We start from the raw sequence: 14,491 nt of genomic DNA, 5'->3' as shown, positions 1-14,491 counted from the left end.
ACATTGTGCACTGGAATCCCATTTTCCATCAGTACACTGCGTTACTAACTCTGAGACAGTAAGGGACTCGGACATAACTGGAGAGTGAGGGGAGAAATTTCTTTGTAATTACCAACATAAATAGAAAGTCAAAGGTAGAACATGAAGACAGGCAAGTGTGTGACTAATGCTTATGAAAAATCATTTGAGAACAGGTCAGCCTTATGGAAAGATGACTACTCTCATGGTGAGAGTCATTAAAGATTATATGTTGTATGTGCCTGATCCTGCCTCCATTGGATTCCATGGGAGTTTTGCCATTGGTGTCTATGTGGCAGAATCAGGCTCCCTAAGAGCCGCATTGTGAATTATCTTGTGAAAATAACTTGGTTGTTTGAACTAGTTTTTACAGTTTCATTCCTCATTCTGTTCTAACTGATGTCCAGGTTTTAAAAATAAATCAATTTTAACAAATGCTAATTTTGGATTAAATAGCCAGGATATCCCCATTTTATCCCTTCCCTGTTTAAACTACCAAACAAACAAACAGACTTTCATGGCATATCCACCTCTACAGAAAAGAACCCTGGATATTTAAATACCGTACATTGAATAAAAAACTGATTAAGAAGGTAAAGAGTAAAAGCATTTAGTTTAAGTGTGCATGGTTTTCACTAAAATGATGTTCAGTGGGTTATCATTGGCAACGTAAGGCTAACGTTTAGAGGCAGTATTAAACTTTATATGGTTTTGTAGAGTAAGATAACTGTCAGCAACTTAGTTTGGCCTTTCAGTCTGAAATGTTTTACTGTAATTTTTCCCTTTACTAGAAAATCATAATAATTTTATTACTTAATTCTCCCCATGAGTAACAACAGTAAATTGATTTCTGAAATGCAAAGTTTACCCTGTGTGTCTCATATTAATTGTCATTCTCTCAAACGCTAAAATCTAAAGTTTCAGCCTCCTTTTCCTTCAATCACAGACTCATCACCAGAATTAAAGAACAAATATTTATTTCAGGTTTCAGAGTAACAGCCGTGTTAGTCTGTATTCGCAAAAAGAAAAGGAGTACTTGTGGCACCTTAGAGACTAACCAATTTATTTGAGCATGAGCTTTCGTGAGCTACAGCTCACTTCATCAGATGCATACCGTGGAAACTGCAGCAGACTTTATATATACACAGAGAATATGAAACAATACCTCCTCCCACCCCACTGTCCTGCTGGTAATAGCTTATCTAAAGTGATCAACAGGTGGGCCATTTCCAGCACAAATCCAGGTTTTCTCACCCTCCATCCCCCCCACACAAATTCACTCTCCTGCTGGTGCTAGCCCATCCAAAGTGACAACTCTTTACATAATCAAGTCGGGCTATTTCCTGCATAAATCCAGGTTTTCTCACATCCCTCCCACCCCCATACACACACAAACTCACTCTCCTGCTGGTAATAGCTCATCTAAACTGACCACTCTCCAAGTTTAAATCCAAGTTAAACCAGAACATCTGGGGGGGGGGGGTAGGAAAAAACAAGAGGAAACAGGCTACCTTGCATAATGACTTAGCCACTCCCAGTCTCTATTTAAGCCTAAATTAATAGTATCCAATTTGCAAATGAATTCCAATTCAGCAGTTTCTCGCTGGAGTCTGGATTTGAAGTTTTTTTGTTTTAAGATAGCGACCTTCATGTCTGTGATTGCGTGACCAGAGAGATTGAAGTGTTCTCTGACTGGTTTATGAATGTTATAATTCTTGACATCTGATTTGTGTCCATTTATTCTTTTACGTAGAGACTGTCCAGTTTGACCAATGTACATGGCAGAGGGGCATTGCTGGCACATGATGGCATATATCACATTGGTGGATGTGCAGGTGAACGAGCCTCTGATAGTGTGGCTGATGTTATTAGGCCCTGTGATGGTGTCCCCTGAATAGATATGTGGGCACAATTGGCAACAGGCTTTGTTGCAAGGATAAGTTCCTGGGTTAGTGGTTCTGTTGTGTGGTATGTGGTTGTTGGTGAGTATTTGCTTCAGGTTGCGGGGCTGTCTGTAGGCAAGGACTGGCCTGTCTCCCAAGACTTGTGAGAGTGTTGGGTCATCCTTTAGGATAGGTTGTAGATCCTTAATAATGCGTTGGAGGGGTTTTAGTTGGGGGCTGAAGGTGACCGCTAGTGGCGTTCTGTTATTTTCTTTGTTAGGCCTGTCCTGTAGTAGGTAACTTCTGGGAACTCTTCTGGCTCTATCAATCTGTTTCTTTACTTCTGCAGGTGGGTATTGTAGTTGTAAGAAAGCTTGACAGAGATCTTGTAGGTGTTTGTCTCTGTCTGAGGGGTTGGAGCAAATGCGGTTGTATCGCAGAGCTTGGCTGTAGACGATGGATCGTGTGGTGTGGTCAGGGTGAAAGCTGGAGGCATGCAGATAGGAATAGCGGTCAGTAGGTTTCCGGTATAGGGTGGTGTTTATGTGGCCATTGTTTATTAGCACTGTAGTGTCCAGGAAGTGGATCTCTTGTGTGGACTGGACCAGGCTGAGGTTGGTGGTGGGATGGAAATTGTTGAAATCATGGTGGAATTCCTCAAGGGCTTCTTTTCCATGGGTCCAGATGATGAAGATGTCATCAATATAGCGCAAGTAGAGTAGGGGCTTTAGGGGACGAGAGCTGAGGAAGCGTTGTTCTAAATCAGCCATAAAAATGTTGGCATACTGTGGGGCCATGCGGGTACCCATAGCAGTGCCGCTGATCTGAAGGTATACATAGTCCCCAAATGTGAAATAGTTATGGGTAAGGACAAAGTCACAAAGTTCAGCCACCAGGTTAGCCGTGACATTATCGGGGATAGTGTTCTTGACGGCTTGTAGTCCATCTTTGTGTGCAAATATTTATTGAAGTTATTGTGATTGTGAAGTGATTGAAGTTAGCAATTGTCTACTGGATTTCCTCCATGAGAAGCAGAATTGGTGATTCCATGTCTGCTGACAGTTTGTGGCCTAGCTTACTCTCTGGAGAAAGCAGGAGTGTTTAGCTTTTTTAACTTCTCTGGTCACAGTTGTCTGGTTGTTGTTATGTTGTTGCTGCCATCTTTTTCTACTAAATTCCGCTCAAATTATTCTCTCCTCAACCACTGTCAAACACACTTTGTTCATGTACAGTTCATGCATCCAATAGCCATTATAGAATTGGAAGGGACCTCAAGAGGTCATCTAGTCGAGTCCCCTGCACTCATGGCAGGACTAAGTATTATCTAAACCATTCCTGACAGGTGTTTGTCTAGCCTGCTCTTAAAAATCTCCAGTGATGGAGATTCCACAACCTCCCTAGGCAATTTATTCCAGTGCTTAACTACCCTGACAGTTAGGAAGTTTTTCCTAATATCAACCTAAACTGCCCTTACTGCAATTTAATACCATTGCTTATTGTACTATCCCCAGAGGTTAAGGAGAACAATATTTCTCCCTCCCCCTTGTAACAACTTTTTCTAAACTTGAAAACTGTTATCACGTCCCCTCTCAGTCATCATATGGTGCCATGGGAAAACAGCCATCCTTATAATACTTTGGCACACCCAGTTTCTTACCTGATCAGGAACATTTCAGAATTTGAAAATCTTGGGTACTAAAAATGGGCAAAACTTTGAGGCAAGAATGAAAGGTTGAGAATATCTAATCTAGTGTATATGTAAACAGTCTGGTGTATCACCAAAGGGATAATATTTCATGCTAAACTGTGAGGGTAATACTGGTATGTAATTATTGCTGTTATAATGCCTATATTTCTAGGTGCAACATCATACTGGGCACAGTATTCATTTTGAGTAACTGAATCCACTTAATCCCTTCTTAAAAGCAGATATATATCTAGCCATATTATGAAAATTGTGCTTTTAGACACATAAAGCTCTATTCACTAGGCAGTGTCTTTTACTTTCCACATCATACAAGAATTCAAACCATCGATAATACAGCTCTCAGCTCCACAGCAAGCTATTTATTCATCAATAGCCATTTTGTCCAGGTCTGCAGGTGTGAGTCATGCAGAGCTCATGCTAATGAGCTTTATTTCCCCTTAGGTAATTTATTTACAATTTAGAAGGGCCAAAAATATTCTCCTTGTCACGAAAAATTAAATATTTATGTAGAACGTTACTCCCCTGTCCTAGAAATGGCATGCAAGTTTCTGGTTCTGTTGACAGTATCATCAAGCTACACATAATACCATATGTAGATTACTTTCACCTAAGTGTATATTGTTTTCTCATAAAATGATGAACAGATCAATAATTTCACACATACTCTATGTCAAAGCAATTTTTCCTGGAGGCAGGAAATAGAAGGCTTCTTTATTATTTATCTTGAAAGTCTGATGGGGTTCCTTTGAGAAGGTCATTGTCTGCTACAGCAAAATAATCATGGGATTTCTGTTCAAGCAGGAAAAAGAAAAATGATTCATTATTTCAAAAATTATTTTACCGTCAGTCTAAAAAATAGATGAAAGCCTCTGACAGTATATAAGGGAGAACAAGGCTTAACTTATTATTTAAGGTTACACTTTAAAGAGAAAAAAGTTCAAACATTACATTTTTAGCTCTGCTGTAATATAACAGAGGTCATGCAGTTACAGCTTTCACCTTTGTAGTTTCCTGGATGTGATTGTACCACTATTTTCACCGTAGAGCTTTACCTGTCCACCTAATGTTCTCATTCATTTGGCTAAATGAGATCTGGAGACTGTTCACTTTCTGTTGAGAAACTACCACTGCATTCTGTCCCTTTCTGTCTGTCTAATGGAAAACTACTGTATCTCAGCTCAAAGCTATACTGAACCTTTTCATACCACGCTTGGCTCTGCAACACAAAATGCTATGGCCCTGAACCCGATCTCACTTACCAGGGTGTTACAGTAGTGTGACTCCATCGACGTCAGTGGAGTTACTTCTGATTTACATCAGTGTAACTTTGATCAGAATCCAGCCCTGTGTCTGCAAAACGCCTTTTTTATAAGAGGACACTGCATATATATTAAAGGTGTCCTACTGAGCATGCAATATGGTAGTTTGTGACAAATACAGTAGTGCATCTGTGTCTTTTACTGCTTAATCCTAGTGTGTAATAAATGCAAAGCAGTTATTGTAACAACTACGGGACATCTAGATTGATAAAACTCTGAATTTAAAATGATAAAACAGTTACAGACTGTGAGATCAATATGACCTTGGATACACACAGGCGAAGTAACTTATGGAATTAAAAAATGTAAAAAGCTAGAAAATTGTTTTGCCTTGCGGTGTAGTTTTAAATAATAATTTTTTAAAAAAAATCAAAAGCAAGCATACTTGATATCTCCTATTAGGGATTAGATCTGAAATGAAAGACCTTGAGTTATACAATTAAGTATTGATTTTGTTGATCTATATTTAATTCTCATAGCAATTTAGTTGTTTTTACACAGGAGTGTTTTGCAGCTGTACTTCACTTGGAGCAATGTTCCTTTTACTTTTGTGATAATCTAAAAACTAAATTGCTCAGTGCATGCGAGACAAAATTATTTTATTCTAGTGTGTAACTGACTCTGAGCCCCTTAAACTACTGTTTAACTAAATGTAGAAGAATGCAAAATGCATTTACACTACAGTATTTTCCTTGCTAATTTGGGGCTCAGGTGTACCTTACGGGCTCAGTCTGGCTAGGAGGCAGTGTCTCGCTACATTACACAATGGTAGCTCCACCAGTATATGGTAGGAATGGACATGCGGCTACAGTCCTTAAGGGGGTTCAGCATGAATTCTCCTCAGCAGCCATAGCTCTGCCGTCACCCCACCCTTCCCTGTCCCTGTTTGCTAGCCCTAGTCCTGGTGCTATTCAGGTTAGCACTAGGACTGCAATTGTGGCTTGTCCCTGAGCATATCAGACACAAGGAGAAGAGGCTCCTTGCACCACTGCCCACCCATAATCTGGCCCTATGACTTTTTAATTAGAAAGTGCATCATAAATTCTTTGTTAGTAAAGTAGAAATATTCAATGTGTATGTCCAATTTTTAAATGTGCATGTAGGTTAGCTTTGTTTTCTGAATTTGTTGCACTAAGGTATTTTATTACATTAGTTCTGGTCTTAACTAAACCCATTAGAATGTTGCCAAAATGAAAAAGTATTCTGATTTATGACTTCAGTATATCTTCATATAGACTCATAGACTTTAAGGTCAGAAGGGAGCATCATGGTCATCTAATCAGACCTCCTGCACATTGCAGGCCACAGAACCTCACCCACCCACCCACTCCTGTAATAGACCCCTAGCCTCTGGCTGAGTTACTGAAGTCCTCAATCATGATTTAAAGACTTCTAGTTACAGAGAATCCACCATTTACGCTAGTTAAAACCTGCAAGTGACCCATGCCCCATGCTGCAGAGGATCAATGTAAATTGCAATCAATGTAAATTGATTCCTAATTAATGTGTGTAGTATCTGGACTAGATTCTCTCCTCCTCCTCCTCTGGCAACTGTATACCACTCTCAGGTGGTGGCCGGCTGAGGATTCCTGCAGACTGGGGGAGCACTCAGCTGATGTAAAGTGGAAAAGCCAGCTCCTGTGGCAATTGCCCCCCCCTACACACATACAGACACTAATATGGGGTGTTCCTGGGGTGGAGCACAGCATGCCTGCACAACACCAATTCACAACTGTAGTATGGTCCCATTGAGTTCATAGCCAGTTGGCATTAATTAGAGGAGCCTTGAGCCTTGGTGCTGCAGAGGTACCATAAGAATCAAGAAGGCTTAAATTGCTCCCTGATGGCACCTTCTGTACTGATTGTATCTTGGCTCAGGACATAATCTGAGCTTGTATCTATTGTGTTTTCATCTGGGTGAATTTAATGTTTGTGAAAAGGTGCTGAGTTGACCACCTTGAAGGATAGACCAGTCCGTCTACCTCAGAATAGGTAGGCATGGTCAGCAGCAGTTCTTCCCACTGAACCTGCCTTGTGCCTTGGCCCCCAGCAAGGAAACATAGAATCATAGAATATCAGGGTTGGAAGGGACCTCAGGAGGTCATCTAGTCCAACCCCCTGCTCAAAAGCAGGACCCATCCCCAATTAAATTATCCCAGCCAGGGCTTTGTCAAGCCTGACCTTAAAAACTTCCAAGGAAGGAGATTCCACCACCTCCCTAGGTAACGCATTCCAGTGTTTCACCACCCTCCTAGTGAAAAAGTTGTTCCTAATATCCAACCTAAACCTCCCCCACTGCAACTTGAGACCATTACTCCTTGTCCTGTCCTCTTCCACCACTGAGAATAGTCTAGAACCATCCTCTCTGGAACCACCTCTCAGGTAGTTGAAAGCAGCTATCAAATCCCCCCTCATTCTTCTCTTCCGCAGACTAAACAATCCCAGTTCCCTCAGCCTCTCTTCATAAGTCATGTGCTCCAGACCCCTAATCATTTTTGTTGCCCTTCGCTGGACTCTTTCCAATTTATCCACATCCTTCTTGTAGTGTGGGGCCCAAAACTGGACACAGTACTCCAGATGAGGCCTCACCAATGTCGAATAGAGGGGGACGATCACATCCCTCGATCTGCTTGCTATGCCCCTACTTATACATCCCAAAATGCCATTGGCCTTCTTGGCAACAAGGGCACACTGCTCCTGTGGAACCATGTTTTAAATGAGAATGCAGTTCAGTTTCCATTTCCATTCCTCTGCTCATATTGCCAACTGTGGTGATAGGAATGCTTGTTCCCTGACAGTTAGGTTGACCACAGTTAGGTTGACATGTTTCTGATAGTAATGACTTTCAGTCACTACTGATCTGGACCAGATTTGATACGAACTAATATACCATTACCAAATCCCTGAGCCATCCAATTTCCCAATATACTATATCCCACTGAAGGGCCTTATAGTCAGGAGAAGATACTGACTCTTTCATGTGAGAATTGACACTAAAAGTGCGTTAGTAAATTAATGACTTAAACATGAGTAAAGCTAACATCTTTGAGGCAAAGTCTGTTCCTTGTTACACCTGTGCTACTCCACTGAAGTCAGTAATAGATCTAAATGCATGTAACTGAGAACAGAATTTGACCAACTATGTCTATAATTTATCAACATATCCTAATAATATTTATTATTTTGTGATTTCCTTTTGTTTCATACAGCAGCTTTTGTAAACTGCCATGAAAACCAAGAAATATAATGTATTCTGTATCCAAATAGTTTATATTTTGTATCCTACTGGTATTCACCTTCCATAACTACTGAATAGGTTGTTAAAGAACAAAGGGGATTCTTTCTTGATAATAAAATAATGCATGTTAGCCTTTACGAAGTGGATATGTAAGTTATTTCATTATCATGCGACAGGAACGGTGCATTGTCTGTAGAGATCCTCACAGAAATTATTGTGCTTAAACCTTTTCTGTGTGGAGGAGTTTTGGATGTAATTGAATTTACTTCCAGAATTATAATTAAGGAAATATCATATTGTAACTTTTTGCCCACATGTATTAAGAATTATATTACATGACTTCTTATTCCAAGGTCAGCATAATATATTAATATGATATGCAAACACAATTCTCTTGCAAATTAAACTGTGGGGGGAAGTTCTTCTTAATGAATTTGTCTAATACATTAGTATGATTCCCTTAATTGTTCCTACTCCCCCTCCCAAACCTCCCAATTTACATTTCCTTTATATACTTGCTGTTATCTGAAGATTGTCTTAGGAGACTGGGGATATCTGGTGTTTTTCCTTAAAGCTCCAGCTCCTGGAGCAATGGTATGACATGAGAATCTCTCCTCTCTCTTTTCTAAAAATGTTTCTAGCCCTCATGGTTACAGAGTGAGGCTTGTAAACATGAACCCTAATAGCACAAAATCCAGTGACAAATAAAAATAACACAAAATGTATTATTGTTAAAAAAAAAGGGGGGGGGCTTTTTTTAAGCCAGTCTCATGATTTTTGGAGTCTGACTCATGATTGTTGACTGCTTGGGGTTGGCAATCCTGAACACTGTTCAAAGGAGAAAGAAACCCAGAAAAGGGGGACATTATGTATCATATGAAATGAAAACCGTACATCAGCAGCAGCTGAAAAGGAAAAGGAAAAAAATATTTTGCATCTCACCCCAACACTATCAATAAATCACACATCTTTGCTCATACAGTATTGTAGTAATGTGTTAGAGAAAAGAAAACCCAGACCATCTTCTGTCTTTTACCAGATGAAACCATTGACCTTGGCATTAATACGTATATGAAAAGGCAATCATATATCATAAAATATCTTTAACTTATTCCTGAAAACAAATGCCTTTGCCTCAGGTTCAGTCATACACATTAAGTGCGGCAATGATGACCTCCCATTCCTTTTGATCACACATGTTCCCACTGCCAGGAACACATGAAACACCGTTTCCACCCTTCCTACTTCCCGTTGTAGGAGAGCAGGTACTGTATCCACATAAGACTTATGTGTATCAAATTTAGAATTATGAGCATCCATCCATTGCAGTGTTTACTACGCAGTATATTCAGTTTTCAATGCTGGGCACTTCAGTTTCATTTGGTTCAGTGATTTTAGTTAAAATTTGGTGTGGATACCTTTCGTCCCAATAATTTCTTTAGTATAGTTTATTTCCTGTAACCCCCATATTAAATACCTTAACAAGGGTGTGATTATATCGATGTACTATTTTATATTGGACTTGCATGAGGTTATACGCTATTGAGGTTCCAGGTACATAGAATATACTAGTCAGCTAACTGCGTGTCCACCCCTGTGACTTACACTGTCTTTCAGCCCAGCCAGAGTTTTTGTTGTTATTTTAACAGTGTACAATATACTATCAGAAATAGCCCTGTGCAGTCAGTCCATACATACATTCTAGCTCTTGTCAGAAAATAAAGGATGAAATCCCCCATTAAAACCAATGGAAGTTTTGCCATTTACGTAACAGATCCAGGATTTCACCCAAAACCCCATGTTTATCCCTCCATGTCTATGCCCAAACATCCCCATTTTATTTATCCAAAGCAAAGCTGAAAGTTGGAAGAAAAAAACCCCAAAGAAAAGCCATGTGACTCAAATTAAAAATCAATAGTTCATTTAATAAAATATTTAAGATTTTGCTAGTCTGTAGGATAAAAGGCACTATGTAAGTGTTTTAAAGATGTTACGCATACGGATCATTTCATTCAGCCTACACTGAAATATGGCATCTGTTCTGTGTCAGGTTTCAGAGTAGCAACCATGTTAGTCTGTATTCGCAAAAAGAAAAGGAGTACTTGTGGCACCTTAGAGACTAACAAATTTATTTGAGCATAAGCTTTCGTGAGCTACAGCTCCCTTCATCAGAAGAAGCTCACGAAAGCTTATGCTCAAATATATTTGTTAGTCTCTAAGGTGCCACAAGTGCTCCTGTTCTGTGTCAGTATACACTATACAGCATTGTTTAAGGGAAGGGAAGAACTTTGAAAACTGAAATTACAGGGAATTTTAAGTGGGTGGACTGTCAACTGTAACTTCCAAAATTTGAATTTGTCTGGAATACTGGGGATTACATCCCTCCTCTTTCAGAAAGTACTGTGAGATCAGTGGTAAGGATCACAGTTTTGTCTCATCTAGAAAAATGGCACTTGCAATAATACAATTCCCCCTTGAAATATGTCGGGGCATGCGTTCACTATTGGACCAAAGAGAAGAGTCTCACTTACTGTGTCACCAACATTACTTCTAGTGTCATTTAAAGTTTTCCGAAAGGTTTCATCCAAGTTCTAACCTGGGCAGCCACATTAAGCCTGTAAGATCTAACAAGTTCACAATCTAAGGTGGCATGGCTTCATGCCCCCCCCCCTTTTTTACATATTTAGCCTTAAAAAATAAGCACTCCTTTACCTAATCTGTCTTCCCATTGCCCAAGATCTCTAGGGTTAAATAAACATGGCAGAAAGAAAGCCTGATATATTTTTAACCTTAATATTTTCCACAAACCCTGATGACTAGTTAAAATTGTGTGTTTAATCACTCAGGATCTCCTGGTTCTGGTTGAGCTGTACTCTTGGGTGGGCCTAAACTATCCATCGAAACCAAGTAACACTGTTCTTGGATTGCCAATAGTATATTGATCCAGTCATTGCTGCTTAATACTATTACTAAAAATACGGAATGACCCTAACTGGGATAGCACACCTCATTTAACAATACGTATTTAAAAAACTTGGCTCCCTAGGTCTCCGTGCCCATCAAATGTGGAATGTTATTTTTTGATAATATTATCTGTAACATGAGTTGGTAACATGATAAAAAAAAAAAGACTGTATGTGAAAGACAGGTCATTTTTATTGAACTTCTCCCTAAACAGCTGATAAACTGGTCTTGAAAAGATCTTTGTAGCCAACAAAGGGATGCAATTACACTTGTTTAATACTACTGTGATTTTTTTTTAATATAATGTGCTAATACATTATCCAGTGTTTCATTTGGTGCAGTTTCAACAGAATTACAACACTTCCCAAAGTAGATCTAGCCAATATCTGATTGATTCTGGTCTGTGGGGATTGGATCAGTTCAGTGTAATTTCCTCTCTTGTTGCTTTCATTTCTATTAGGGAGGCTTTTGGTTCATGGAAATCGATAACCTTATACATGCAAAATGTTAGGTTATTTTTTAGTAAGTTTCATTTGTGCCTGTATCATACAGAAAATATATTTTCCCCCTCAGAATATGTGCACTGCATGTTAGTTATTTGGCAGACTCCAAAGTCAATTCATAGACAAATATTCATTTACCCTTACAATAAATAAATAAATAGTGACCAGGGAAAATTTAAATTACTATGAAGAGGCTGAAGATATTTTACACATACAAATTCCAGAATCTGCCACTTAAAATGTAAATGGGACTTAACTGTTTTGCAAATTGAGTCCTATTTGTCTCAGCAGAATCATTAAAGCTATGATTTAACCCAAAAATGGGCTTTATTATTCCATTTAATTATACTGGAGGATTTAGGTACAAGCCTCTAACAATTTATTCCTTTAACACGGTGAATGTTGGACAAACAAATATTTGACTATGTACGTAGGATAGCTTTATTTTTGTAAGAAATATGTTTCTAATATTTTCCTTACTTATTACAGAAATTGAAACAAGCTGAAAAAACAAGGGAAGATTCTGAGAATAGATTATCTAAAATTTCCCTGGAGTCTCTCAATAAATTTAACAGCAATAATGTCATTTTATTAGAAAAAGAGAAGAGTTGTCTGAACAAGGTTGAAGGACAAAAGGAAGAAAATGGAAAGAATGAAGAAGCTTCTTTAAATAGCTCTGATAGTCATGTTGTAGACAATTTAGAATCCTTGAGTGATTCTTTATATGATAGCTTCTCATCCTGTGCCAGCCAAGGCTCTAATGATGTATAAAGAGACTTTCTAGTGGGTTGTGAATGGAGCACTTAACGAACTGAGGGGAAAAAAAGAAAGGAACAACTGTTGAAAAACTTCATCCTAAATTGTTGGATTCACAGCAGGGTATTTCCTGACTTATTTTCATGACACAGCAATAAGGAAAGACAAGACTGCATTTATTGTGATGCATGAGACTGAAAATTGAACACAATAGCTGTTATACAAAATGTCTTAATTTTGCACTTTTATGAATACTTGTACAGAAGTTGTAAAAATTTTTGAAAAAATATATTTGTAGAAAAAAAAAGCAATAAATATTAAATGGTGCCATGCTCCTGAAATGACAGATTACTAACTTTTAAAAGTTGATGTTAATATTAACAAGCAGAGTTAGTGCATTTTTTAAAGAAAGATTTATAATTGTACTAGTCTTAAAACTGTATGTAGAAACACTGCTTTAACATAAACTTGAGCCCGCCAAATTGTCTGAAATAAACCTTCTTGGACCACATTTTACAACGTACACTTTGTAATTTTTTTTTTATTTTAGTGCAATTTCACATAAGATTCTCCAGGGGTATGTGCATTTTAGTAGGTGTAATTCCTTAACATTTTCTGTTGATACTTCAAGAGGGTTTTGATGTTTGAGACAGTATGAGAATGGTTGGAATCAAATCCCAGATCCTACTACTACTTGTGCATCTGAGCAGCCCCACTGAGTTCATAAACCATGTGCATAAAAGTGTTTGGAAGATCAGGGTCAAAGTGATTTGCCATTTGACTTCAATGGGAGTTTTGCCTGAGTAAAGGATTGCAGGATCTGGCCTTTATTGCTCACTGCAGTATTTACTTTTATAGTTTACCTACTTCTCCTTCCTCTGTAACCATTTAATATGAATTTCTGAATGTGGTATGTTGATTTTTCCCCTTCAGACCACCTTGGTTTTAACTCCATCTAGGAATCCTGGAAAACTGAAATAAAATTCATATTTGTGATAAACTTTTTTAAACTAAAAAAAAAATGTTTTTGGTGCTAACTCTTAATTCAACATATCTTTTTCCTATAAAGACTTTATATGTAAGGGGAAGTCTATTTATGTGTATTTTTGCTAGTTGTGAAGTATTTATAACTGCTTTTGTACAGCAATCTATCTGTAAACTAGGTATATTTGGGATATTTCTAGGGTCTACTGTTTCTTTAGCAAATACCTGTTAATCTTTATGATATTGTATGATCAGTGTTATTTTGTTAATACTTTGTGCAATTTGTTACATTTTAATTTTGTTATTTTAAGTAATGATGTCAGATTTAAACTTGCATTGTCTTTTTGAAACTTATTTCTAAATAAAGTTCATATCACATTTATAGGAATGGTTAAAGATATATATTTTCCCAAGGACAAGTCGTCCATGTTGGAGTTAATTGGTTTAATGAGATGGATTTACGAATTAATTGTCCAAGAAAATATGAAAGAAGAGATGGGAAGCAAATAAAATAATGTAAAACTATTTTAAAGAACCACCTCTATGATACCATATGCATGCAAAACACTGTGCAAACCATTTCCCTTCTCCAGTCAACTAGCCCTGGGTGCCCCAGAAATAATAAACGTGCAGATGGAATTCAATCATTCAAATGAATTCTCGACATGGCAACTAAAAAGTAATTTAAGCTTAATTCAAACCCCTCTGCTTGCAGACAAGATTGTGACTGATCAAAGGGAAGCCTGTGGGTTGCCGAAAGATGAGGCTGGGGATGGAGTTGTAATAGGCTGTGCAATGAAAACCATCATTTTCCTTCAGCTAGTTCTTCATCTCACAAATGAAGGCCGCAGCGGATTGTAGGAATGAAACGCACCGTGACGTGGGGTGGCCCCAGGAGCCTCCACTCGCTTCCACACTGTGCCAGACGAGAGCCAGGCCCCGCACGGCGGGGACGGCCACGGAAACGCTCCTAGCTGCGGCCCGCGTGGCGGCGCCTTTAGGGGGGTGCTGCAGGGAATGGGTCCTGCCCCCGGCAGCGCTTCCCAGGGAGTCAACACGCGCCCACCGTGGCATGGGAAGGACTGCGCGGGGGCACCGCCCCGGGGGGAGGGCGAGCC

The 14,491-nt window shown here is 38.9% G+C and overlaps 1 protein-coding gene across 17 annotated transcripts in view; it reads left to right on the top strand.

The window, feature by feature from the left end:
* Positions 1–13,755, top strand: part of NCKAP5 (NCK associated protein 5) — a 623,862-nt gene extending 610,107 nt beyond the window's left edge. For 15 of the 17 annotated variants that reach the window (XM_075117769.1, XM_048869232.2, XM_075117770.1 and 12 more), the window contains one exon: positions 12,123–13,755. In XM_075117769.1, the coding sequence (XP_074973870.1) occupies positions 12,123–12,404 (282 nt within the window). In that variant the 3' untranslated portion in view covers positions 12,405–13,755. Of the gene's footprint in view, positions 1–9,305; positions 9,432–12,122 lie in introns of all 17 variants that reach the window. The other 2 variants (XR_012664337.1, XM_075117775.1) reach the window with 2 other exon arrangements.
* The last annotated feature ends 736 nt before the right edge of the window (positions 13,756–14,491 follow it).

This window comes from Caretta caretta, chromosome 11, assembly GCF_965140235.1.
Source record: "Caretta caretta isolate rCarCar2 chromosome 11, rCarCar1.hap1, whole genome shotgun sequence".
NCBI lineage: Eukaryota > Metazoa > Chordata > Testudines > Cheloniidae > Caretta > Caretta caretta.
The sequence above is the reverse complement of the archived record's forward strand: the minus strand, read 5'-3'. Positions and strand labels throughout refer to the sequence as shown.